A 24,963-nucleotide genomic window follows, 5' to 3' on the forward strand; every position below is an offset into this window, starting at 1 on the left:
GCCCAAATGTCATTTTTCCTTGATTCCCAATTTCTATGGATGGTCGGTCTTCTTTCGACGAGTGGCCAACCCTCTTGTTTACTTGAATTGTCTCGTGGATGTCAACTCAGGTCTTGTTTTATCCAATTGAGTGGGTATGGGCACGAGGCTAGCTTCATGCCCATAGCAGATCGATGCATCTAACTGTTATATATATATATATATATATATATATATATATATATGATGATAATATTGATGGGTTCTCATCAATGACTTTCTTAAAAGTAGTACTCAAGGATCGATCGAACAGTTGGCTGGTTTCAATTGGAAGGTGCACATATCCAGTATAGAGATTTTATTATTGTCTTGGTTCCACGTAGTATTGAGAATGTCAGATAGATATCCATTCCTAACACCACTATCACTGTGTTTTAACAAAGTAATTTATAATATTGATGATGATCATGATATTCAAGCTAGCTAGCTAGGTGACTTCCCACGTTCTCAATAAGCTTGCCGACTTTGATATATAAGTACTATATTCTATCCATTACTTCACCAAACCTTACTCAGATTCCGTCCTTTTTAATTAATGGCAAGCTTGTATATATACTTGTTAAGCACAGTTAGTCCTTTCCAATAATATTCTTCGACTCACAAATCAATCTTGCTATGTCTCGTTTTTGAGTACTTGTGGTAATTCAAGGTGTTTTAGGGTAAAGGAAATTACACTACGTTTTTTTATTCTTTAGTTATTGTTTTTAGGAATATTTCTCTCCTCTCTGAGTTGTCTGGGCCCCATTCTCGGAGGTTGGTAATGATCGATGAGTTAGATCCTATAGGGAAGAGGTCAACCTCCTGAAATTAATTAGTAGTACGTGTGTGGTATAAATATGTCTTCATCTTCTTTCGCACCGAGCATCGAACAAATTGAGCTTCTCCTAATTAACGTTTAAGACTTGAAAAAAGAAGAAATATGGAGACTATGGGAGCTATCTCTGAGGGAGAATGGGGATCTCTTAGTGGCATGTATACTGCTGAGGAGGCTGACTTCATGGCTCAGCTTCTTAATAATAATGCTTTGTTACCCAATGAGCTAATTGGGGATTCAAGCTTGGGAGTCCCTTCTACTTTTTGGCCTGGCCATGAATCAAGTATGAATGTTGAAGGGCTCGGTACTGAAAGTCCTTACTGTACTTTGTATATGGCTAATTCTACTTTGTGCAGTTTTTCAAATGGGAGTAGTTACAACGGTACTGGTAGTTTAAGGCAACAAAGCTACTACTTGAGTGATTCTCATCCAGTTCTGGCATCCAATGACCGCTCCATGTCCATGGATTTTGGCATGATGGGAGTGAAAAACACCGGCTCCTTTCTCATTGAAGGGGATGACTGCTTGAACCAAGAAAAGAGTGATGGCAATGCAGAAGAATATGCAGGCAATTATAAGCCTGCAGCTGTTCTTCCTCAGAATGGTTCACTGCACAGAAAGGAACCTCAAGAAATGCCACTACCAGAATCAATCCCGGAAGGCAAGTATAACAACGCACCCGATATTACTTCCAAGAAACGATCTATGATAACTGGAGATGTGAGTATATATAATCGCAAACTTTTCACCCTGATGATCTTCCTATTTGTGTTACATTTTTGCCTAGGAATCTGATTCATGCATTTTACTCACCTTGATCAAATATTAATGTAGTCTGAGAAGAAAAAGAGGAATTCACAATCAAAGAAGAATAAGATCAAGACAAGCGACAATGGAGATCAAGATAATAATACTCATGATCTTATCGGGCAGAGCTCGAGCAGCTGCTCCTCAGAGGATGACTGCAATGCATGTGTTTCTCAAGAGCTGAATGGAGGCTTGAGTTCACATTTGAGCAAGAAAGATCCCGCTTCTTCAATATTGAATGGAAAAACAACAGCGAGTAGGGGATCAGCCACTGATCCCCAGAGCCTATTTGCAAGGGTAAGTCCCTATATAAATGCAAGTACATCGATCGACAACTTTAAACTTTTTGTAAGTTTGCTGCCCGGGAATATGAAGACTTATATAATTGAGATATTTCCTTTGTGTCTTGCAGAAAAGAAGAGAGAGAATAAATGAGAGGCTGAGAATCCTACAGAACCTTGTCCCTAATGGAACAAAGGTAGGCAGAGTTCTCCATATACTGACATGAAAATAGCCAAATATTATTCTATTTCTTAGTCCAATTAGTACGCAGAATTCTCAAAAATATTTCTTATGTATTGAAGGTTGATATTAGCACAATGCTCGAGGAAGCCGTCCAATATGTGAAATTCTTACAGCTCCAGATTAAGGTAATGACAACACAGATTCCTTCTTTTTACAGGATTAATGAGCAATCAATAGCTCGCAAGAGCGCACTCCTAGCTAGTTTTTCTACGTGAATCTCTTCATTAACCTGATCTTTTGTTTTCTGTCTTGACTTTGTAGCTTTTGAGCTCTGATGATCTATGGATGTACGCCCCCATCGCTTACAATGGAATGGACATCGGACTTGATTTGAAGATCAGCCCACCCGGAAAATAGTCACGAGACAAAACAAGGGTCCCCTGGTCAGGATAATGGGATTACTGGGATTATCCTATACCTCATATATAATTAATGCTATACTTCATAATTAATGGGATTACTTGTATATGGAACTATACAACAGTCCATTTTGAGGACTGATTTTCTTCAAAGATTCAATCAGATTTGCTCATTTCTGCCGTGTAGTTTATAACTTTATTGGACAGGATATGTGCAAAAATTCTTTTAGATTTCTGTTATTTACAAGTGATCTTAGGCCTCAGTGATTACACAAACTATCTTATCTAATCATTACAATTTTTTTTAAATTCTTACACAAATACTTTAAATTCTTAAACAATTCAAAATTTTCAAATATCAAAATAAAAATTATATTTTAACAATATTTTATTATACTTTTAATTTTTATCTCATCTCATCTAATTTGTAATCAAACGAGTCCGTGTTATGCATGCACGGGAAGACCCTAACTTACAACTATATAAACATATGGCTATATTTGCTAGTGATTTAATGAAAACCATGTCAAGTTTTACTGACAAGATTTGAAGCAATCCAATACAACATTATTATTTTGTACATATTTATCGCCAATAAAATGAAAATCCTGGTCTGGCCACCTCGTATAAGTACAAATTAAGAAGTTGATCAATGTTGTTTTTACCTGTTAGAGTGTAAAACCAGTTACAAGTCTCAGTCGGACATTTCGAGTTAAGATGTAAAATAATTCTGATATTGTTTTCTCAATCCAACAAGAAAGATTTTAGATCTGTTTTGGTTTCTTGATGCAAATAATGGCCCGTTTGGGTTCGCATTTTACAATCGATCGCTGTACATGAACTCATATAATCAGAAGTAATACTTGCGCTGCCACGTGGGACTGACCCAGTTTTTGCCTTATCTTGTAAGTGGATTTGGGTCGTTTACCAAAGTTGTCATAAACTGACATCACATTATATGAAAACGATGGCGTTACCGATATCAGGGGAAAAAATCAATTTTCATATTTAGATGTAGTCCAGCTTTCAAAAGGGAGGTTTGGATAGTGAGTTGATATGAGTTGATATAAAAATTGAATAAAATTTTATTTTTTAATATTATTATTATTTTGACATTTAAAAAAGTTAAACTATTATTGTACTATACATATTAGAATTTTAAAAATTTGTAATAATTAAATGAGATGAGATAAAATATTTTTTTATATCCAAATCTTGCTACACTCTCCATTCGCACACTAAAAGCTCATGATTCTACCACTTCTGCAATAAACTAAACTACATCAAATTAAATTTTTTTATTTTTTAGTTTATAAATTTTGATTAAGGGTGGGTAACGGGAGCCCGCATCCCGCTACTTAGCCCCACAAGGATAAAGCCCATGGGGGCGGGGTGCGGTCATTTTCTTTTCTATCATCCCTTTACTTGGACCAAAAGTTTAAAAAAGAGAAAGATTTTATTATTTATTTTATATTTTAATAATTATCTTCATGTGTGAGCTGAACATTTTTTTAATGGGTGGACCAATATATAAAATATTTTAATTAAATAAAATAGAGTGCGGAGTCAAGATTTAAATTCAAGACATGTTCTCTATATCATGTAGAGGCACCACGTGTACCAATAATAAGAAAAATAAATTTTATTTTACTTATTTTATATTTTAACAATATTACGTGTTTTTCTTCGCTTTTTGTCCTTGTATTTTGTGTGCGCCGGGGTGATTTGATTCTTGGATTTTCGTTAAGAATGAAAACAGAATGGTTCCAGTGTCTCTTGCAGGAAAGCTTTGTTGTAGCAGAAGCAAGACAACAACCTAGTGTCTAACCAAACATTAAAATTTATAGTTTTGCTAACAGAATCAGGTAAAACTCTCTTGTCATGTCCATAATAAAAAGGCTAATCGTGATTCTTTCTGGTATACCTATCTCATCATAGTGAAATGCAGAGTTTTTTTTGTTTTGATAAGAAAAGCGGTTTCTTGGAATGCCATTTTCGTTCTGTTAGACAATTTTATATGTTTGTTATATTCAACGCAACCCCATGTCTCTGGAATCCAGGTACTACAGTATCCCTTGCACCGCCATAAGAGACTTCATCCTGGCTTTTCTACTAATTCCATTTTAATACATGCATTTTTTAGTATTTCCAATGGAAAAAAAAAAGGTACTTAAGCAACTGAAAGGTAGGATTTTGTAATCTCTCATGAGTTGTACTTGGCCCCATCATGAAAATTCTTTAGTAAGAATTTAGACTTTTCCGGCTGATAATTATATTGCCAATGATGAGTTCATATCTTCTTAATAAAATGAAGTCAAAACCCCTGCAAACTGGTTGGGTATAATCGATGCTACTCTCCTTCCTCACAAGCACCAAGCAACTCAAGCTTCTCCTAATATTTCACACTAAAAAACAGAAGACCATTTTCTCTATGGAGCAGATAGGAGTCATTTCTGAGGGAGAATGGGTCTCTCTTAGTGCAATGCATACAGCAGAGGAGGCCCATTTTATGGTCCAATGGCTTGATAAACCTTCAATACCCAATGAGATAAATACCTGTTCAAGCTTAGGAGTCCCATGTACTTTTTGGCCTTTTTATGATTCAACCATGAACATGGCAGGGCTCACTGAAAGTTCATGCATTTCTTTGGAATTCCCTAGTACTAGATTTTACAGTCTTCCATCGGAGAGTAGTTATAGTGGTGGTAGTCTGAGCCAAAAAAGCGACTACTTGAGTGATCCCCCCACCAATTTTGACATCCACTAATAACTTCATGTCCATGGATTCAGTTCCTTATCTCATTGAGGGGGATGACTGCTCGAACCAAGAAATGAGTGAGGGAGATGCAGAGGAGTCTGCTGGAAACATGCCTGAAACTGTTCTCCTTCACAAGGATTTACAGCAAAAAAGGAAAACTGATGTTCCAAAACCATACTTAGTCTCGGAAGTCAAAACTGACGAGCCATTTAAGAATTCTATGAAAAGATCTCTGAGTTCAGGATATGTAAGTAAAATTGGAAAATAATGAGCTTTCCCCTCTTATTACCATTATGTTACATTTTGACAAGTGATGAAAGTTTGTTGTTCTACCGGTTGACTATGATAGGAATGACTTGTATGGCATTTTCTCATATAATATAGGTTAATAGGAACAAGAGGATTGCGCAGTCCAAGAAAAGTCGGATGCTTTCTTTGACTGGCAACGGAGAAAAAGGTGGTTGTCTTGGCCTTGATGGACAGAGCTAGAGCATCTGCTCCTCGGAGGATGATTCCAACACTTCTCAGGAGCTAAATGGAGTGACTCCAAGCTTGAGCAGCAAAGAGCTTCCTGCTCTCAACAAAAAAGGCAAAGCAAGTGCCACAAGAGGATCGGCCAGTGATCCCCAGAGCGTCTACGCAAGGGTAAGTTCACTACAAATGCTACCACTTCACCAAACATGATTAAAAAAAAAAAAAAAAACTTCTGCCAATCAATATAATTAATAGGTAAGAAATTATTCCTTCCCATTTTGCAGAAAAGAAGAGAGAGAATAAATGGGAGGCTAAGAATCCTACAGAACCTCGTCCCTAATGGAACAAAGGTAGGCAGTTTGCTCTATGTAGCATCAATGGTGAATGGAGTTCTCGGAACTTATTCAATGGTATTGCAGGTTGATATTAGCACAATGCTTGAGGAAGCTGTTGAATATGTGAAGTTTTTACAGCTCCAAATTAAGGTAACAGAAAACCAAAATCCATCTTATTCCACATCCTTTGGGTACTTGACATATCGCTATTTCTCAATTAAAACTAACTGGTCTACTTTTTCATTTTCTTGCTTGTAGCTCTTGAGCTCCGATGATCTATGGATGTATGCTCCCTTCGCTTATAATGGAGTGGACATTGGACTTGATCTGAAGATCAACCTGCCCAAACAACAGATATAATATAAAAGAAAGGTGGAACAGCTTTCTACATGATACCTGAAGAAGTCATTTCATCAGCTTGTTTGGATGAGCTATTATCAAATCCTTTTAGTTAAGTTTCACGAGGAAATAAATGGTATCATGAACATCTTATAAAGTCCGATCTGTTCTATCCTGTGCCCGTTTTAGAGTAACAGACGTGATTTGAGCGGAGTTCTTTATTTGACATTACATGGTAACTTGGAGGGATGAACGGAGGCAAAGTGATGGGCCTGCTCCAAACTGGAAGTAACCAACTAGGTCTAGGTATCTGTCACCAAACGTAGTAATCATTGTATTTAGTTTTAGATTGTTGCAGGTGTCTCATGAAGTACCTGTTTATTTTGGTTCCAGAGTACTATAATTAATTGGGAAATGCCCCCTTCTTTGTCTTACTACAAGAACTTGATTAATATATATCATCAGATCAGTTGATGGCACTTTATGCAATATGTAAGACTAATAATTCACTTAAGTTGGCACATTTACTCAACTCAACAGTGATTGACCCAGAAAAAAAAAATGCAGCGGTTGCTATTCATCATGTGAGAGCACACAGAATCAATGACAATCATCTTCCATTGAATGATTAGATTGGATAAATTAATAATGAGATCGATGCAAAAGACTGCTCCAGCTGTCTTGGCAGGGGGTTTTTATGTATTCATGCCCGAGAGATTCAAAGAGATGAATTAGAATCACGAAGCTATCACATGTAGTGCTGCTCCAAAGATTTTTAGTAGGCCAGAGTTTACTTCGAATCAGTCGCAAAAGGCAGGCAGGTTTGTTTGGAAGATGAACTGATGAACAGTACCTTTGAGAGTATTCAAGCAAGACTTTGATAACACGTTACCGGGCTTTGATATATATGTGTTTTTATACTGTTTATTGCATAGAAAAGTGCTGATACAACAAAACAACGTAAAAACAAATACAAAAACGAAGATGAAATTAACAAAAATGTTCCATTTCAATCTCTAAGGTCAACCCATAGCTTAAGCCAGGCAATTGATAGAATATCCCCCATGGCAAGTACACATATGTGAGAGGTAGCTCTTAGAGTAGATAGTCTTGGAATGCGCAAATGTCGTGCAGTCGTTTTGAAAAAGTGTAGGGTCCACTATTAAAACATTAATTTCTTTTCATGTAGATTCTGTATTTATTCATTTTTTTCAAAGTGAGTACACGACGCTTGCATACTTACGACTGCAACTATCATTTCTCGATTACAAATATACCTAGACGAGTTTACACGTTCACATTTCAAGTCTTGACCATCAAATGCTGATTCACAAGCTCCATATTATTCAATATTTCCCTATTCTGTTTAATGTCACTTCACTGTTTTCTTCTCTTTTTTTTTTCTTTTTTTTTTTTAGTAATACTAAATGTGGATTCTGTATTTATTTATTTTTTTTAAAGTGATTGCATGGCGCTTGCACGCTTACGACTGTAATTATCATTTCTTTTCTTTTTTTGTTTTCCAATTTTGGTGAATTCATGAATGAAAACTTCTTTGGTACTACTATATCTCATTAGGCAAGCCTAATTATTGAAAGCATACTTTCTTTAGTGCGTGTGTGTAGAACATTGAAATAATAGCGCAAAATTTTGGAGTTGAAATGATGAGATTAAAAACTGGTTTAACCACCAACTTAATTCAATTTTAAAATCATTCGAATTGGGGGAGATGTCATTATCATTATGTCAAATGCAATTATTAATGGTTTATCATCAGCCCCACGTTCTCTCCATAAAGTCTCCTCACCAAATCCGACTCTTGTATTCGTCCCTTTTATGCTATAGGGCACCTCTTTAATTTTCAGTTTTGATACTAACCAATAGCAGTTAACCCTTCCAGAAATATTCATTGACTCTTTTATTTATTTTTGCATTTATTTTTTAAGTTTTTAGTAACAAGGCGCTACAGCCCACTGAAAGGTTGCATCATTCTAATATGCTTGAACTTGGTCCCCGCTCTGAGTTGTCCTTAAAGATCTGATATTGATATTTTGGGCTTTGCATCTAATAATTATTGGCAATGATGAGATCACCAAAGAAGTCAACCTTTTTCTAATTATAGCTGTCGAATATAAATACTTCCATAGTAGTTTCGTCTTGAACCATCGTGCTTCTCTAGAAATTTTGGAGCCTTAGGAAAAACAGAGATTTCCCTAGAAATGGAGTATATCAGAGCTATATCTGGGGAAGTTATATTTATGGCCCATAATGAGGGCTTAAGCTTTGAAGTCCCGTCTACTTTTTGGCCTTGCCATGATTCAGCTGTGAACATGGCAGCACTAGGTGAAGTTTCGGGCTATTCTTCTGATATGTCTAGTTCTAATTTTTACACTGCCTCACATTTCAGTGGCAGTAGCTACTACATGAATGAGTCTCATCTAATTCAAAATTCCAATGGTAGCTTCATGTCCATGGATTTTTGTTTGGCTGGCATGAAAAACAGCAGCTCTTTTCTCATTGAACGAAATGATTGCTTGGACAAAGAAACGAGTGACGGGAATGCAGAAGAGTCTGCTGGATATGTGACCGAAGCTGTTTCTCCTGACATGGATTCACACCCCATAAGGGGATCCAAGATGTCAGCTCCTGATTCAATCGAGGAAGACAAATGTAACAACTCATCTGGGAAATCCAAGAAAAGATCTCGGAGTTCGAATGTGAGTATGCAGACAATATTACCTTCTCACCAATGCGTTACTATTTTTTCAAGAAAGAAGTTGTTTCCTATTCACGATGAAATCTTAATTTCAATAATGCAGGCCGTCCTAAAGAACATAAGAAATCTACAACCAAAGAAGAATCGTCAGCTTTCTTGGCCCAGCAACGAGGAAGAAGATGGGAATAATGGTCTTGTTGGGCAAAGCTTGAGCAGCTGCTCCTCAGAGGATGACCCCAAAGCTTCTCTAGAACTGAATGGAGGAGTGACCTCAAAATTGGACTCAAACTCAATAGGGCTTGCAGCTTTAAACTTGAAAGGCAAAACAAGAGCCAGGAGGGGGTCAGCCACTGATCCCCAGAGCCTTTATGCAAGGGTAAGTCCCCACAAACGCTGCACATTGACCCAACTTTGTGGAAATTTTCCTGTCCATGAATCTGATTAATTGATCTTTTCATTTGTATCTTGCAGAAAAGGAGAGAGAGGATAAATGAGAGGCTGAGGATCCTACAGAACCTTGTTCCTAATGGAACAAAGGTAAGCAGTATCCTCCATCTGAAAATATTGTTCTCCCAGGCTGAGATGTACCTGAAATTCTCAAAATTGGTTCTTTGATGCTGCAGGTTGATCTTAGCACAATGCTTGAGGAAGCTGTCCATTATGTAAAATTTTTACAGCACCAGATTAAGGTATTAGACAAGGGAATCCGTGTAGTACACATTGAAAGATCAGCTTGACAAAATGGTGCTACCTTTATCTTTCCATGCTCATTATCTAACCCCCCTTTTTGTTCTTTCTTGTTGGGGCTCTGTAGCTCTTAAGCTCCGATGATCTGTGGATGTATACTCCCATTGCTTACAACGGAATCAACATTGGACTTGTCTGAAAATTACACCGCTTAGAAAACCATAGAAGATAAAAGGATAAGACAGCCGTCCATAGATCAGGCTTCAGCACAGCACCGCATATGTGAAACAGCCATGGCAGCTAAAAGTGGGGGCTTATTTGTATCAGCAAGACAACTCTCAAAGTCCTATTATCAAGGTCTATGAGCGAAACTGTCACAGATAATTCCTAAAACTAAGTCCACTTCCATGAGTTTCCTTCTGAGTATGACAGACATTATAATTTGAGCAGAATTTCTTCTTATGATCACAGTTTTGAGATCCACTGATTCAGATTGGCGGCCCAATGTAACACCATGTACATTAAAATGATTAATATGGCAAGAACTGGTTATCTCAGTTGCGGATATTCTGCTTTAACATACTTTTCGGAGCAAACACAAATGTTTGATACGCAATTTTCATTAAGAGCCGAATATGAAAAGTTACAAATAGGGACATATTGTAAGTAACCAAGAAGATTGTGCTGTCGACTCTCTTGCCATGACAAGCAGAATTTTCGCCGCCTAAGCATAAATTAGGGTTCTTTTAAAGCTTCTTGAAAGTGACGGCTTGGCTCGTATGTACATAAATTCGAGACAAACCAAGGGCTTCTTGAACTTTGCCAACATTTGCCATCACAGCCATAGGGTGAGAAGACGGTGTCAAGTTCCGTTCATTCTCTTCATCCTGCCAGAAATTTTCTGTTTGTTTTCGTTTGTCAAGGTCTTTGAAATTCTTGAAAATTGAAATTGAGGGGCATTTATATGGAGGATGCATGACGCTTCGAAATATGAATAGCTAAATATATTGTCAACCTAGATGCATGCAAAGTGTCTGTCTCTCATATTTGCACCCTCAAATTTTAAAGAACTGACATTTGACTCCCTCGAGTAACCAGGGTTATCAGATGCTCCTGATGGATGGATGTCCACTAAACGCATCTAAGCCAAAATCTGGGGGACTTCCGGGATACTTTCGTAGCTTCAATTACCTCTGGTTGCGCAAGTGCTGTGGAATTATCCAAGCAAATACGAGAATAAGTAATGGCATATCTTCATAATCCATTTCATCACGACTTGTTACAGCATAAAAAATCTAAACAAAATATACCCATTCACTAGTAGTCAATTTCTTAATCACACAAGCGGTCAAACTGAAGAGACAAAATCAGAAGACTACTTGGAATCCTTTTTGTTTTTTGAAGTGTCAATGAACAGTTTGTCTTATGTAAAATGTCACTTTCAATGAATATGAAATACAAGCAAAACTGAGATAATCTTGTCCTACCGTGCCAACAGAAATTACCATCATCCTAAAAACAATCAAGTATAGGACATTGAAGTCATCCCGTCTTAAATGTTAAAAATGTATAAATAAATTACAGAATTCCTGTTTAAATTAGGGAGTGAGACTTTCCAGGAAGGAAACGGACTTCGTTTAGGCTTTGCGATTTGCTTCCTACCCTTGTTTTGTTGTTCAGCACGATACACTGCTAACAAACAACATGACAAATTCTCTCCTCTGCATTCTTTTATTGTCTAGCATATTATACAAGAATATATAATCCACTCTAAAAACTCGTGACATATAAAGATGGGTGTATCGAATCTACCAATGCAGGTTTGTCGGAAATCCTCAAGAAAAATGAAGGATGGAGTTTTCCTCTTTCAAGGATGTTCCTCATTGACATGGTTTGGTACTTCAGCTTGACTATCTAGAGGCATATATTGTGCCATGATAGCTCTGATTTCTGAATCCATGTACGACTGCAGAAACAACAATGGAAACATCAACAATTTGAATATTTAACCCGACAGAAAGTAAAGCTTTATACTCTGAAATTTAAAGGCATGTTTGGACACTTAAGCGTATTTAGAATTTTGTGAATAGTAGTGAAATGGTTTGAGTGAATATATTTTATTGAGTTTTAGGAAATAAATGAGAAAAAGTTGAATAAAAATATAATAAAATTAAAAAACTGTTTGCATATAATTTTTTAATATTATTTTTGTTTTGAAGTTTGTAAAAGTTGTATTGATTTTTTGTGTTTGAATAATGATTAGGTAATAATTAGATTAAAAAGTTAAAAATTTGAAATTAAAAAGTGTTTTGTGTTTGAGTGATATTTGAGAATGAAATTATGAGAAGTTTTGAAAATTTTGAAAATTTTCAGCGTCCAAATATGTCCTAAACTCCTAGAACCATATCAAATTATAGCAATGTCACGCTCACTAAACACCTTCTAATAGATTTTTATAAACCAAAAACAAAATGGAATTCAAAACCATGCCAAGTATCCAATTCCCTTTTAAGCCACCTTATGAACAGTAAACTTCTCATTATTTTGCAATGCTCATGTTGAAGTAAATGCTAAGTAAACAAACACAAGTATTACGAACTTCATTAAATAAGCTCATAATAATGTTTGGTGTGGCGATAGACCATTGAAGGTATGTTCCTGGAGCTGTTCAGAATCAGTGTCAAACCCTTGGCAATGCATTAATGATACTAGCCAATGAAATATCAACTTTATTTGAGCTGCAAACAGTTGAGAATTGGAGTTATTTAGACATTCTTCAATCTGTTGTACTTTGCCAGAAGGGGAGGTGTTGGCAAGAATAAGATAAAGTAGATTCCATCGAAACCAAGTAGGTTCAAGGTCGGCACTTTTCATTCAATATGGCCTGCAAGTACTCTTTTTCCTTGTAGGAGTTTGGAGGAACAAAGCAACTTTGCAGGAGGCATTCTTTGTATGGCTAGCTGCATTGGGGAGAATCATTACTAAGGACAATTTGAGGAGAACTTTAGTAATGGATTGGTGTTGCATGTGTAAAAATGGAGAAACATTCGATCACTTATTGCTGCACTACAAAGTATCTAGAAGAATTTGGGCCCTGATGTTCAAGATTTTCAATGTTGCTTGGGTTTTGTCCTAAAGGGTCGTAGAGTTCTTGGCTGTTTGGAGGAGTCAGGATGTTGGCCACGGCAGTGTAGAAGCTTGGAGGCTTGTTCCTTATGTCTGATTTAGTGATTATGGATGGAACAAAATATGTGGAACTTTCAAGATTATGAGCTTAATTCTTTAGCTCTAAAAACATTGTGCCCGGATGTCAGCTCAGAGTAACTATGGCTGTCCTAGTTATTGTTTGGGTGCTTTCTATCATATACACCCTGTGACTTGCATTGAAAGCGTAGGCATCATCAATGTGCACAGGGAGTATAAATTTGATGATGAGAATTTTCAAGTAAAGAATTGACTTAATTTTTTTTAAGTATCAATATAAGTAACGTTTATCAAGGGGCCAATAGAACAGAACCCACTCATCTATTAAATGCAACACATGAAGTCAGGAAACATGAATATAATGCAACATGCTTACCCGCAGTCTGTATTTGTACACAAGATATGCCCCACCAGCAGCCATTGCCAAGCCTATCAATATGATCCAAACTGCAGTCCATGCAGATTTTGTTTCCCTAGCACTCTTACCTGCAGAACAACCAAAGAGAGGTATTTATATGAGCAAATAATACGCATCACATTTCGGGTGTAAAGACTAGAGTCATAAAAGATGGGTAGCTGGACTCACTAATGCATGTATCATGGTCCCTGATGTATAAAAGATCTCCACTGCAACTGCAGTCATAGCTCCCCCAGGTATTCTTGCAGCCACACTCAGGGCACTGACAGGCTTTTTTCTCTTTACATTCATTGATATCTGTGAGAAGAAAGAAGTTAAGAGAAAACAAATTCATTACGAAATAATCTGTCCAATATGCTTGACCTAGAAATGCCCTTATCTGAATCAACATCTCTCTCTTTTTTGTACAGGAAGAATAGAAAAGGTACAATTAATATTACAAAGAAAATTCAGGAGATTTAAAAGATCTAGAAAAGAAGAGACATGCACACCACTACGAGCCAGCATTCACTCATACAAAGATCTCTTTTTGATAAGTAACTCATACAAAGATCTCAAAGAGTTAATTCCAAGAGTAGAAATCTCAACATTGTTAGAAGTGCAGTTCATCTGGGAATCACCCAATAAAACCCCAAACCACACTTTACAACATAATGCTGCTTATTCCATGTTTCAAATCTTTCTGCTTTCAACCTCCGTATTAAATATTTAACCAGATAAACCAAGAAAAGCATAAAACCCTTCCACCATTATTGCGCACTTTGCAGAAACCATTCTGGTTTTAGTCAGATGGTTTCAATCTTACAAGAAGATTCGGTTATGCTGGAGACAGTGGTGGCAGCGCTGGCCAGCTGGACAAATATAAGAGGCTTGCAACGGATTAAAGCAGTTTGGAAGATGATCCCTATATGTATCATGTATTGTTTGTGGCAGGAGCGCAATGAGCAGATGTTTGAAGACAAGGAGAGATTGTTGGAGGAGCTTAAAGCTTTATTTTATAGAACTTTTATGTACTTGGGCCATTGCTGTTGACTTCAATGGCATGGACCTACATGATTTTCTTGTCTCTATTGCGCCTTCTTAGTTAGGGTATACAGTTTTCTTCTTCTTGTGTATTGAACTGGGCTATGCCCATTCATTGATCAATAGAATTTGTTTACTTATAAAAAATAAAAATAAAAAACCTTACAAGAAGAACTTTGGGTCAATCGTTTGCAACTTAGAAGTCCTCAGTTTCAAAGTGTTAGTACACTTGTACCATATACAAGTCCCGCCCCATCTTTAACTCGTGTGGCCATATTGACCATAATTAGACATAATAATCCTTCTAGTCATGTTACAGCCCCTCATGACAAAAGAATGAGAACTATGGTTCTAGTTATGGAATTTACTGAGCAATCAACAACTATGGCTCTTAGCACTGATATGGAATTTACTAAGCAATCAACAACTATGGCTTTTAGCACTGATAAAAAAAATAAAAAATAAAAAGATATTGGAATTCCTTCTCAAATGACTTCAGTTTGCAGAAGATGATGAAACTACAAACGACAATGTGTCTGTTTCTTACCTTCACAACTTTTGATGCCATCACCTTTAAATCCAGGAGGGCATTGGCATTTTAGCTCCCCATTATCCTGTTCATGTAAATAATTAGAATGTGAACCACAAAGCCTGAGAGAGAGAGACTTGCAGTTACTAACCAAACAAGCAGAGAATGTGTGGCCATCTCGAGATTCATGCCAACAACCTCCATTCTTTATCTTGCACCTCCCAGGCCCACTTGCTGAAAGCCAAAAATAAGATAATTTAATGATGAAAACTGAGAAAAGAGTCTCAAGACATTCTCTCGACTAAAAACTAATTTCTTGATAACAAGTACCCACCCCAACCCTAAGCACTCCCCATCCCCACCCCTGAAATAAAAAAAAATAAAAAATAAAAAAATTCTTGTACAGCTCCAATACTCTGTATTTCACGACTGAATACCTTGCATGCATAAACTTTTATGCATGTGAGTGATATATTAATATGGACTGACTGTTGCTTTATAGAACACAAATATACAGCCACTTATTTATAATTTTTTTTTTTTTTTTTTTTAGGTAATCAAAGATATTGTATTGGCAAAGCCGAGGTACACAGGAAATATAGATGAAAAACGCCTAGCTAGAGGTTACAATAGAAAGAAGAAAGTCATCAACACTAAGTCCGTTACAAACTACAGCCCCCGCCCATAAGAACAATGACTTAAAAAAGAAAACTTTAAGCTCATCCATTGTTCTCTCTTGATCATCGAAACATCGAGCATTTCTCTCCCTCCAAATACACCAACACAAGCATATTGGTACCAATCTCCAAATTGCCGCTACCTGAGAATCATCGTATAGTTCTCTCCAGCTTGCGAGGAAATCCACCAATCTACAAGGCATAACCCAAGAGAATCCAACTCTTCAGAAAAAATCATCCCATAAAACCTTGGCCACCTCGCAGTGTAAAAGCAAATGATTAACTGACTCCCCATACTTCTTACACATACAACACCAATCTAGGACAATAACCCTTCATTTTCTCAAATTATCTGTAGTGAGAATCTTGTCCAAAGATGGTGTCCAGACAAAGAAAGATACTTTTGAGGGAGCTTTCGTCTTCCATATGCTCTTCCGTGGGAACATAGACAATCCGGAGTTCGTGAGCTTTTGATAAAAAGAACTGACATAGAAAATACATTTCTTAGAATAATTCCAAAGCATCTTGTCTCTGGTGCCCCCTGGAATACTTGTGGAATATAATGTCGCAAAGAACTCCGTAATAGACTCCAGCTCCCAACCATGAGCTGCCCTAATGAAGTCAATATTCCATTGAGGGGTGCCATTTGAAAAGACCAGAATCAATGCCTCCTTTACTCTAGCAAGCGCAAAGATGGCAGGGAATGTATCTCATAGACAAAGGTTACCACATCATATATCAAACCAAAAAGGGACATGCAAACCATCGCCTATAATAAAATGTTCATGTCCTCGGAAGGTCCCCCAAAGGCTCCTAATGTTTTTTCACAAACCCACTCCATGAATGCCTCGTACCTCATTCGAGCACCATCCTCCCCAAGCTTTCCCAAACTGTGAGTCTATAACAGACTTCCATAAGGCCTCCATTTCATTTTGGTACCTCCACAACCACTTACCCAAAAGAGTTTGATTGAATCTTATCAAGTGGTGAATCCCCAACCCTCCCCAGAAATTGGGGTACAAACTGTTGACCAATTAACCAGATGGAATTTGAACTCATCCCCCAATCCACTCCATAAGAAATCCTTTTGTCGCTTCTCAATGCAGTTAGCCACCTTTGTGGGAAGCGGGAACAAAGATAGAAAATAAGTGGGTAAGTTGGTAAGAGTGCTTTTGATCAAAGTCAACCTACCGCCTTTTGACAAGTAAAGCCTCTTCCAAGCTGCCAATTTGCACTCCACCCTTTCGACTACATACTTTCAGATTTAAATGAAGCACCCAACGGTAAGCCAAGATACTTCATAGGAAGCAAAGATATCTTGCATCCCAAGGTAGTAGCTAAAATCTCCACATCGGGGACAACCCCACTGGCACTATTTCCGACTTTGCAAGGTTGATGCTCAAACCTGACACAATAGCAAAACAAAGGAGTAGTGCCCTCAAGGCTTGGACTTGTCCCAGGTGTGCACCACAAAAGATAAGCGTGTCATCAGCAAATAACAAGTGAGAAATGTTGAGATCGCCATTCCCCACGGAAAAACCATGGAGTAACCCACCGTCCACCAGGTCCTCAATCATCTTGCTAAGAGCTTCCATGACAAATAAGAAAAGTAGAGGAGAAAGCGGATCTCCCTATCTTAGGCCACGAGATGAGTTGAAGAAACCCATCGGTGATCCATTTACCAAGATAGAGAAACGAGCTGAAGAGATGCAAAATTCTACCCATTTCTGCCATTTCTCCCCAAAACCACATCTTCCAAGTAAGTAAAGAAGGAAACTCTAATTGACATGATTGCTTTCTCCATGTCTAACTTGCAAAGTAGCCTGGATTCTCTAGACTTCAATTGACCATCCAAGACTTCATTTGCGATAAGTACCAAGTCAAGGATTTGTCTACCTTTGACAAAAGCATTTTGTGGCTTCGAGATTAGTTTTTTCACCACTAAGCTTAATTTGTTTGCTAACACTTTGGAAAGAATCTTGTACATCCCATTCACAAGACTAATGGGGCGATAGTCTCTCACATCCCTAGACCCCACCTTTTTAGGAATGAGGACTAAAAATGTGGTATTGAGACTCTTTTCAAATCTAGCATTAGAATGAAATTCATGAAAGATTTGCATAATATCTTCCTTCACCACCTCCCAACAATCTTGAAAGAAACCCAAAGTAAACCCATTTGGATCGGGCGCCTTATCACTTGCCATACCTCTAATAACATTGCCCACTTCCTCTTCTGTAAATGGCCTTTCTAACTACCCTGCACTCTGCTGGTCTAATGTGGAAAAGGACAAATCATCCACTCTCGGTCTCCAATTGTGCTCTTCAGTTAAGAGTTGTTGATAGTATTGTTCATTGTGGTTTTTTATCACCATTTGACCCAAAGAAGCTGCCCCATCTACCATTAGTATATCAATAGCATTGTTCCTCCCGTGAGAGTTAGCCATCCTATAGAAGAATTTCGTGCATTTGTCCTCCTCCTTAAGCCAGAGTACCCTTGATTTCTGTCTCCAGGAAATCTCCTCCATCAAAGTAACCCTTTCATGATCAGCAACTACTTGATTCTTACGAATTTTATCAGATTCTGAAAGGGTTCTGGCCTCTTCCTCACCTTCCAGACCCTATAGTTCCTCCATAAGGGAGTCTTCTGCTGAAACACATTGCCAAAAACTTGTTCATTCCATTGCTTCAGGTCCTATTTCAGTGCTTTCAACTTTTTTGCCATAATGAAGCTTGAAGAGCCTTGAAAACTATAGGAAGTCCACCATTGTTTGACCCTGTCTACAAAACCATCAGTTTTAAGCCACATATGCTCAAATTTAAAATACCTTCTACCCCTTGGATGCCTCCACAATCTAAAATGATGGGGAAGTGATCAGAGCATAAATGGTGTAATCTTCTTTGAGCAACATCCGAGAAGTGTGACTCCCCATCAAGAGTTAGCAAAAATCTATCGATCATCGACCAAGATGGACAATCATGGTTGTTGGACCAGGTAAACATGCCTCCTGATAGTGGAATGTCGCTCTTGTTATGAAATGAAATCAGAAAAATCTCTCATAGCTAGAGTGATGTGAGAAGCACCGGACCTTTCGCTTGGAAAGCGAGATGTGTTAAAGCCCCCCCCAATGCAACTTGGTAGCTCCCACCAACTAATGACTCCCGCCAGTTCCTCCCACAAAAACCTTCTCTCTGAATCAATATTTGGGCCGTAAACACCAACGAATGCCCATTTGAAGCCATCTTCTAGAATAACAAAAGAGCATGCAAGTGAAATCACCCACACACTCCTCCACCATTTCCACCACCCTTGTGTCAAACATAATTAGAACTCCCTTAGAAGCTCTTTTTGATGGTAGGTAAGACCACCCGACATGTTGTCCTCTCCATAGGCTACGAATTATTTGTCTTGTAATAACTTCTAACTTAGTCTCTTGTAAGCATATGATGTCCCCTCTCCATTGGCGAAGTAAATTTCTGACTTGGAGCCACTTATTAGGATCATGCAGCCCCCTCACATTCCAAGATAATATTTTTGGCTTCATGGGACAACAATTTTACCCCTCCCCTTACAACGCTCCTGAGTAGAGCTCTTCTCACCCCCAGATCGGACTTGGATTGAGCATTCACAACCTCTACAGCTGTAAGTAGGGCCATAAATTTAGCTTCAAAATCCCCGTAAGAAATTCCTACCATATGCTTAATGTCCATCACTCTCTGGATAACCCAATCTGACACATTGGGATGAAAGGTATTGAGTGGAGTAGGTTCAACCTCCCCATTCCTATTAGCCGTAAACAGAACCAAAGAGCCAGAATTTTCGAAAACACTGGGCTCTTCTGCCGACTTCAAGCCAATCTGATCCAACACCTAGACCCATTCCTTCACCGCCAAGGGGACAGGAAGCAACCCAGAAGGTGTTGGCGGCACTGTTTGTGTCACCACCAGGCCCGAGAGCTCATCTAAAACAGCATTCAATGCCATCACACCACTCTGTGACAACGCCGGTAGTGATTTCACAGCCAGAGCATCGGGAGATCGGCCAGAGCTTGCTGGCGACCAAGTCTGTGCCACCTCAATGGGTGGCGGCCCACCCATAAGCTTCCCATGCTCCAACAAAGCTTGCATCGGACAAATGGCTTCATCAGGGGTTTCCGTCGCCTGGTTCTCCGTCGTTGTGGGTGTCGTCGCTTGGGTCGCCAACGCAAGGGAAGCCGTCTGTTTCTGTACCAACTCCGGCACCGAAATGAACCTACACAAGCTCAGGTTTATTTCTCTAGCCTCTGTCGACGCACTCCCAATGACCCTAGAACTCGCCGATAAACCCACCCCATTGGCCCTCCGGGGTGCACGGCTGATTATGTGTAGATTCCGACAATAAAAAACAGCTCACAGCACTACTCAGAATCGGCTCAACAACACTAATCCCTACCGACGCCAACTCCGGCACCCCAGACCTCGCCGGCGAACCCACCACCGCCTCCGACGAACCCACCACCATCGACGCCGACTCCTGACCCACAGCCAACGGTGGAGGTTGAGGCCCACACGATGGTGGGGTTTCTCTGCTAGTCATTATTTATAAAATGATAGGCAAATCATTCATTTCACCGATATATCAAAGAATATACTTTTTTTGTAAGGATGTATTGCAGAATCTACACAAACAAATATATGTGTCTACAACAATAAAGACAAAAGTTTTAAAACATTAGCACCAATAAAAACCAAGTTTTCATTAAAAAAAAGTTCCATGAAACTTGCAAAAGCATCATATACTAGCATCCACGCTCCACATGCTTGATCAATCACTAGATTATACCCCGCAATTTTCGCAAATAGCATTCCTTAGATTACAATTACCACTTTACCAGCTTGGTTAAGCTTGATGCAAATAGAAGCTACAGCATATAATTTTACCTTCACAAGTGGTATAACCATCCCCTTTGAACTGTACACCATCCACCAAGGGGCATTCACATACCCTCCCACGAAATGTGTCCTGGGCAAATAAACACTACTGTCAGTTGAAAGATAAACTGCAACTGATAAGCAAAATTTAGAATTTAAAATTCCAACCAACTCAACTTAAACTCCAACCAGAATATAGGCAATAAAAAAAGGAAAACTGGACCTAAATGGAATAGAACATTTAGTAATTTTTGTATATTTTTCATAAATAACAAGTAGACACCCGACTAGCCTGAAGGTTTTGGTTCCTACCTTGCAGGCTGTGAGATTGGCTGATTTGTCTTGCCAGCAACCACCATTATTGTCCAAGCACTCATTTGTCTCCACATCTGGCACAATTTAGTCCATCCAGAATAAACGTCACCTAAGAGATGCACTTGCTCTTAACAAAGCACCAAACTTATGGGAAATACTTACCACTACTCAAACAAACAGCTGGTTCAGTAGTTTCCTCAAAACCAGAACAGATGGCCTTCAGGACTGCACTTTTCGCCAATTTTCCTGCAAGAACATATTTTAGAAAGGGAACATGCAGGTTACTAACTAAGAAACAAATGTACACAGACAAACCTCGATACTGTCGGTTATTGACAACAAGGGTGGGCAATATGGTAACATCACCTCTCGATCCTTTCCCAACCTTTCAAAAAATATTCGTCAAGCAGATACACTTAACTGAACTAAGATTGCCAATTTCAAAAATTGCCTAAAGTTGGTGCAAATGCCCAAACACAGTTAAAAACTTCATTGGGAAGTTTAAAAAAAAAATTCTTACAAGTAAATTTTTTTTAATTGGCATAACCAGGTACACAGGGTGTATACAAGAGAATAGATAGGAGATAATAGATAGGGGTACAAAATATTACACAAAAAATGAATAGATAGGAAATAATACTTGGGCGTCTTGCTCTTCTTTTAGAACATGATTTTCAGAATCAGCATTTGGGTCCCCCATACACTTTTCAATGTTTTTTGTATCAAGATCTGTGCATAAATCACATGAACAGTTAAGAAAACATTCATCATCAATTACCGATATTTGTTATGTAAGATGATATGAAAAAATTCCATTACCAAGAGATTTAATAACACCATCAGCACAATCCTTGTTGTATCTTTTTTCTTTCATGGGACATCTAATTTGAAAATCAGTTACATAGTCCCACCACACCCAAGGCTTTTTGGTCTCATTTGCCACTCTAAAAACACATAGCTGCCTTAAGTTCTCAAGAACCACGTCTCTCCCTTCATAACCTGTGCTGAAGTCCTGTTCAGGATCAGGAGCACAATATCTTCCATGATTGATGCACTGGGACTTGCACTGTTTACTTAAGGTGAATGCCTGGGGGCAGTACCAAGTTATATAATGGGGTGTGAATTGAGTGTAACCACCTTTCTCAAGTATCTGTGCTGCACCCTTGAAATCCTTCACAAATTCCATCAACATGTCACATTTAACTCCACATTCATCATTACTGTTGGTCCATAGTTCATATTCCACACGATCATCTGGATGTGGAACAGCTTCTCTCCAGTCAAGATTCACATTTATCATGTCCCCACCACTATATGCTTTCTTTAATGCTTGACCAAAACTTTTATCAATGAGTGCAGAAGGTATTGTTATGTTCTCAATGTATTTAGCCGAGGAACCATCCTCTTCTGGAGAGTCCATGGTAATCAATGCTTCTTCAATGTCATCTGCAACAAGAACTGCAGAAGCCCCAGCTTTTTGGGCATTCCACACCTTCAAAGCGAAGAAGCAATCTGAAAAATAACATAAAAAAAAGTTAAGAATGGTTTTATGAAGAGAACATCCGAGATTAACTGAATGCAAAATAACAGAACTCAAGATTTAGGACATCAATGAAAACGAGTATCAAACGAGAAAATGAATCAAATTTATACAAATGCTAATTCCTCAATTGACAAGACACAATAACTTAAAAACTCAAGCATTGTCTTAATTAGAATAGTGTCCCCTCACAAAGCAAAATAATCCAAGTTCTAAAAAGTTACCTCGTCAATGAACCTGGACAAACTAGCTAAACATCAAAGCTTGGTCAACCAATACAAACTAACTATCCCTCAAACCTAATGAAAATAAGAAATTTTAATCAAAATTTGGAAAACATTGGTCTTTTACCAATATTATAACTTATCAATAGCTACAATCCAAACCATGGTAGTTTTTCTATCAGCATGTGTGATAACTCATGACATCTTTATCAAATCTCAAGAAAAATTTTAAATTTTAAATTTTAAATTTGTTCACAACAAATTTAAACCTCAAGCCGCAACACTGCATGCTGAGATTCAAAGCATTGACCAAAAAATAAAAAGGAAGCGCTGGATCCATGATCAATTTGAACGACGTAAAAGCAATGATTTCCAATTTACAAAAGGGCATCGTCTCAACCAATTGAGACAACCAAAAAGAGCTCCAAAGAGAAAATTGACCCAAATAACCAATAGGATACGTCCTAAATTAAACCGCACCGAAGTAATTGAACCTCAAGCCTCACAATAACAAGCAAATTCGTCAAAACTACCAAAATGTTGCCTCTTCAATCAACCAAAAAGAGCTAAAGGAGAAATTTGATCCAAATTACCGGCGCGTATCTCCTCAATTAACCAAAAACTGATCAAATTGAATCTGACCTTATCGGACAAGAAATTTAACCAAAACCATCCAAAAGGTCTCCACGCAATCTACCAAAAAGAGTTCAAAATGTACAAATTGATCCAAATGGGTAACACCTCAATCGCCAAAAAAAAAAGTTGAACCTCAAACCTCATAATAGCAACCAAATTATTCAAACTCGCAAAAAGGGTACCTCCACGATCGACCAAAACGAAGGTCGGGAGAGCACCGGGCTTAGACTTGAACGAAATCCCGAACTCGTCGAAGCCTCTGCAACCCTTTTGGTTCTCCCTCGGGTACATAACAACTCCAGCCATGCTGCCACCATATTGGGGTATCCCAAAGTTCCCAATGGCACTGTCATGCGTGCCTTTGATGCTCTCCGGGGATGTCACCCTCAAGCTATTCTTCTCCACCACAAATCTCGCCAGGGATACGGGTATCAAAGAGACCACCAGAAACCCTAGGAGGAGTCTCAGTGCTGATCTCTGAAGCTCCATTTTCAGGTCTAATTAAGATAACGAGAAATTGGGTTTGGTATTTAGATCAGTTGGTTGACAACAGAGAATAAAAGGTTATGCCTTTGAAACATGTAATTTGGAGGTTGTGGAAATTTTGTTCCGGGAAAATGGAAAAGTTGGGGTAGTTTTTGCTTTTGTTTTCCAAAAACAAACAGAGTGGTGGCTTTTGTCGTCGTCGTCGCTGTTGTTGATTTGTTGGATTTGTGTGCGTGTGTAGGAAAGAACTTGGGAAACCCACAAAAGATGTCCGAGTCTCGGAAGAAATCAAGCATCGACGTCTGTAGTTCGGACTGATGCGCTACAATATTATTTTCTATCTTAACATTATTTTTTAATATTCATCCTTAAAAAATGGATAAGGGAGTAAAAGATTAAAAGCAATAATGGATGAGTAAAAATACAGAGCTTAGGGAATCCTTGTGATGCGGTATTACTTCTCAAAAACCATAGGATGTTGTCTCCTTTTTTTTTTTTTTTTTTTTTTTTTTTTTTTTTTTTTTTTTGAAATAGATGTTTCTCCTTTTGGTAGAGAATAATAACTGGGTAGAATATTAGGGTTAAAATTTTAACTTTCTACACCTAAAAATATGTATCTTAGGGTTAGTTTGGATAGTCCACTATTATTTATTAATTTTCATTTAATTTTTGTTATTATTTAATATTTTTTATTATTTTATTTTTTTTATTACTATTTATAGAATATCTGAAATCATTTCCTTACCTAAACGCAAACTTAAATATGTGGATAATCAACAGTTTTGCTCAACACAATGCCTATATCTCTCTCTCTCCCCCATTTTGTTGTTTTGTTTTTTCGTTCTTCGCTTTAAATATCTGTGGGAAATGGCTGTGCATGCTATTGCCATATCTCTAAAATTCTAATGTTTCTTCACTTTATTTCCTTTTATTTTTCATTCAATGAACTCGTGGCTAAAACAGCTTATCTGGTCCCAGAACAAGAACTTTCTAACATGTATAAATTTGGTATGTTTATATACTTCCACGTTTCTAGCTCCATTTTTTGTTTTTTTTTTTTTTTTTTTTTATAAGTATTTTTTTGTTTTTGTTTTTTGTTTATTTAATATTCCTCCAGCCAGTTCCTAAACTAAAATACCTCCTACAAA

At 37.9% G+C, this 24,963-nt stretch overlaps 3 protein-coding genes and 1 pseudogene across 4 annotated transcripts; 3 read left to right on the forward strand and 1 right to left on the reverse strand.

The window, feature by feature from the left end:
- Window positions 1-924: 924 nt before the first annotated feature.
- Window positions 925-2,542, forward strand: LOC121254579 (transcription factor bHLH84-like). The gene is made up of 5 exons (XM_041154679.1): window positions 925-1,573; window positions 1,688-1,957; window positions 2,073-2,138; window positions 2,245-2,310; window positions 2,447-2,542. The coding sequence occupies exons 1-5, from the start codon at window positions 959-961 to the stop codon at window positions 2,540-2,542; spliced, it is 1,113 nt and encodes a 370-aa protein (XP_041010613.1). The 5' UTR covers window positions 925-958.
- Window positions 2,543-4,162: 1,620 nt separating this feature from the next.
- Window positions 4,163-6,878, forward strand: LOC121254150 (annotated as a pseudogene).
- Window positions 6,879-8,686: 1,808 nt separating this feature from the next.
- Window positions 8,687-10,395, forward strand: LOC121254580 (transcription factor RSL2-like). Its single transcript, XM_041154680.1, has 5 exons — window positions 8,687-9,167; window positions 9,270-9,542; window positions 9,638-9,703; window positions 9,790-9,855; window positions 9,981-10,395. Exons 1-5 carry the CDS (start codon window positions 8,709-8,711, stop codon window positions 10,050-10,052), a joined length of 936 nt encoding a protein of 311 aa, XP_041010614.1. The 5' UTR covers window positions 8,687-8,708; the 3' UTR covers window positions 10,053-10,395.
- A 942-nt stretch (window positions 10,396-11,337) lies between these two features.
- On the reverse strand, window positions 11,338-24,132 carry LOC121254578 (vacuolar-sorting receptor 3-like). 2 transcript variants are annotated; one of them, XR_005938665.1, is made up of 13 exons: window positions 23,512-24,132; window positions 21,749-22,441; window positions 21,570-21,658; window positions 21,245-21,314; window positions 21,092-21,175; window positions 20,927-21,003; window positions 20,624-20,705; window positions 15,179-15,261; window positions 15,046-15,112; window positions 13,644-13,772; window positions 13,434-13,543; window positions 11,666-11,819; window positions 11,338-11,542 (listed from the first exon to the last, which is right to left on the reverse strand). XR_005938665.1 is itself a non-coding variant. In XM_041154678.1 (12 exons), the coding sequence occupies exons 1-12, from the start codon at window positions 23,816-23,818 to the stop codon at window positions 11,721-11,723; spliced, it is 1,890 nt and encodes a 629-aa protein (XP_041010612.1). In that variant the 5' UTR covers window positions 23,819-24,131; the 3' UTR covers window positions 11,338-11,720. The 2 variants fall into 2 exon arrangements, 1 of the variants encoding a protein (XP_041010612.1); XM_041154678.1 differs by having other exon boundaries at window positions 11,338-11,819; window positions 23,512-24,131.
- Window positions 24,133-24,963: the final 831 nt, after the last annotated feature.

The sequence above is a fragment of the Juglans microcarpa x Juglans regia genome, chromosome 3D (assembly GCF_004785595.1).
Source record: "Juglans microcarpa x Juglans regia isolate MS1-56 chromosome 3D, Jm3101_v1.0, whole genome shotgun sequence".
NCBI lineage: Eukaryota > Viridiplantae > Streptophyta > Magnoliopsida > Fagales > Juglandaceae > Juglans > Juglans microcarpa x Juglans regia.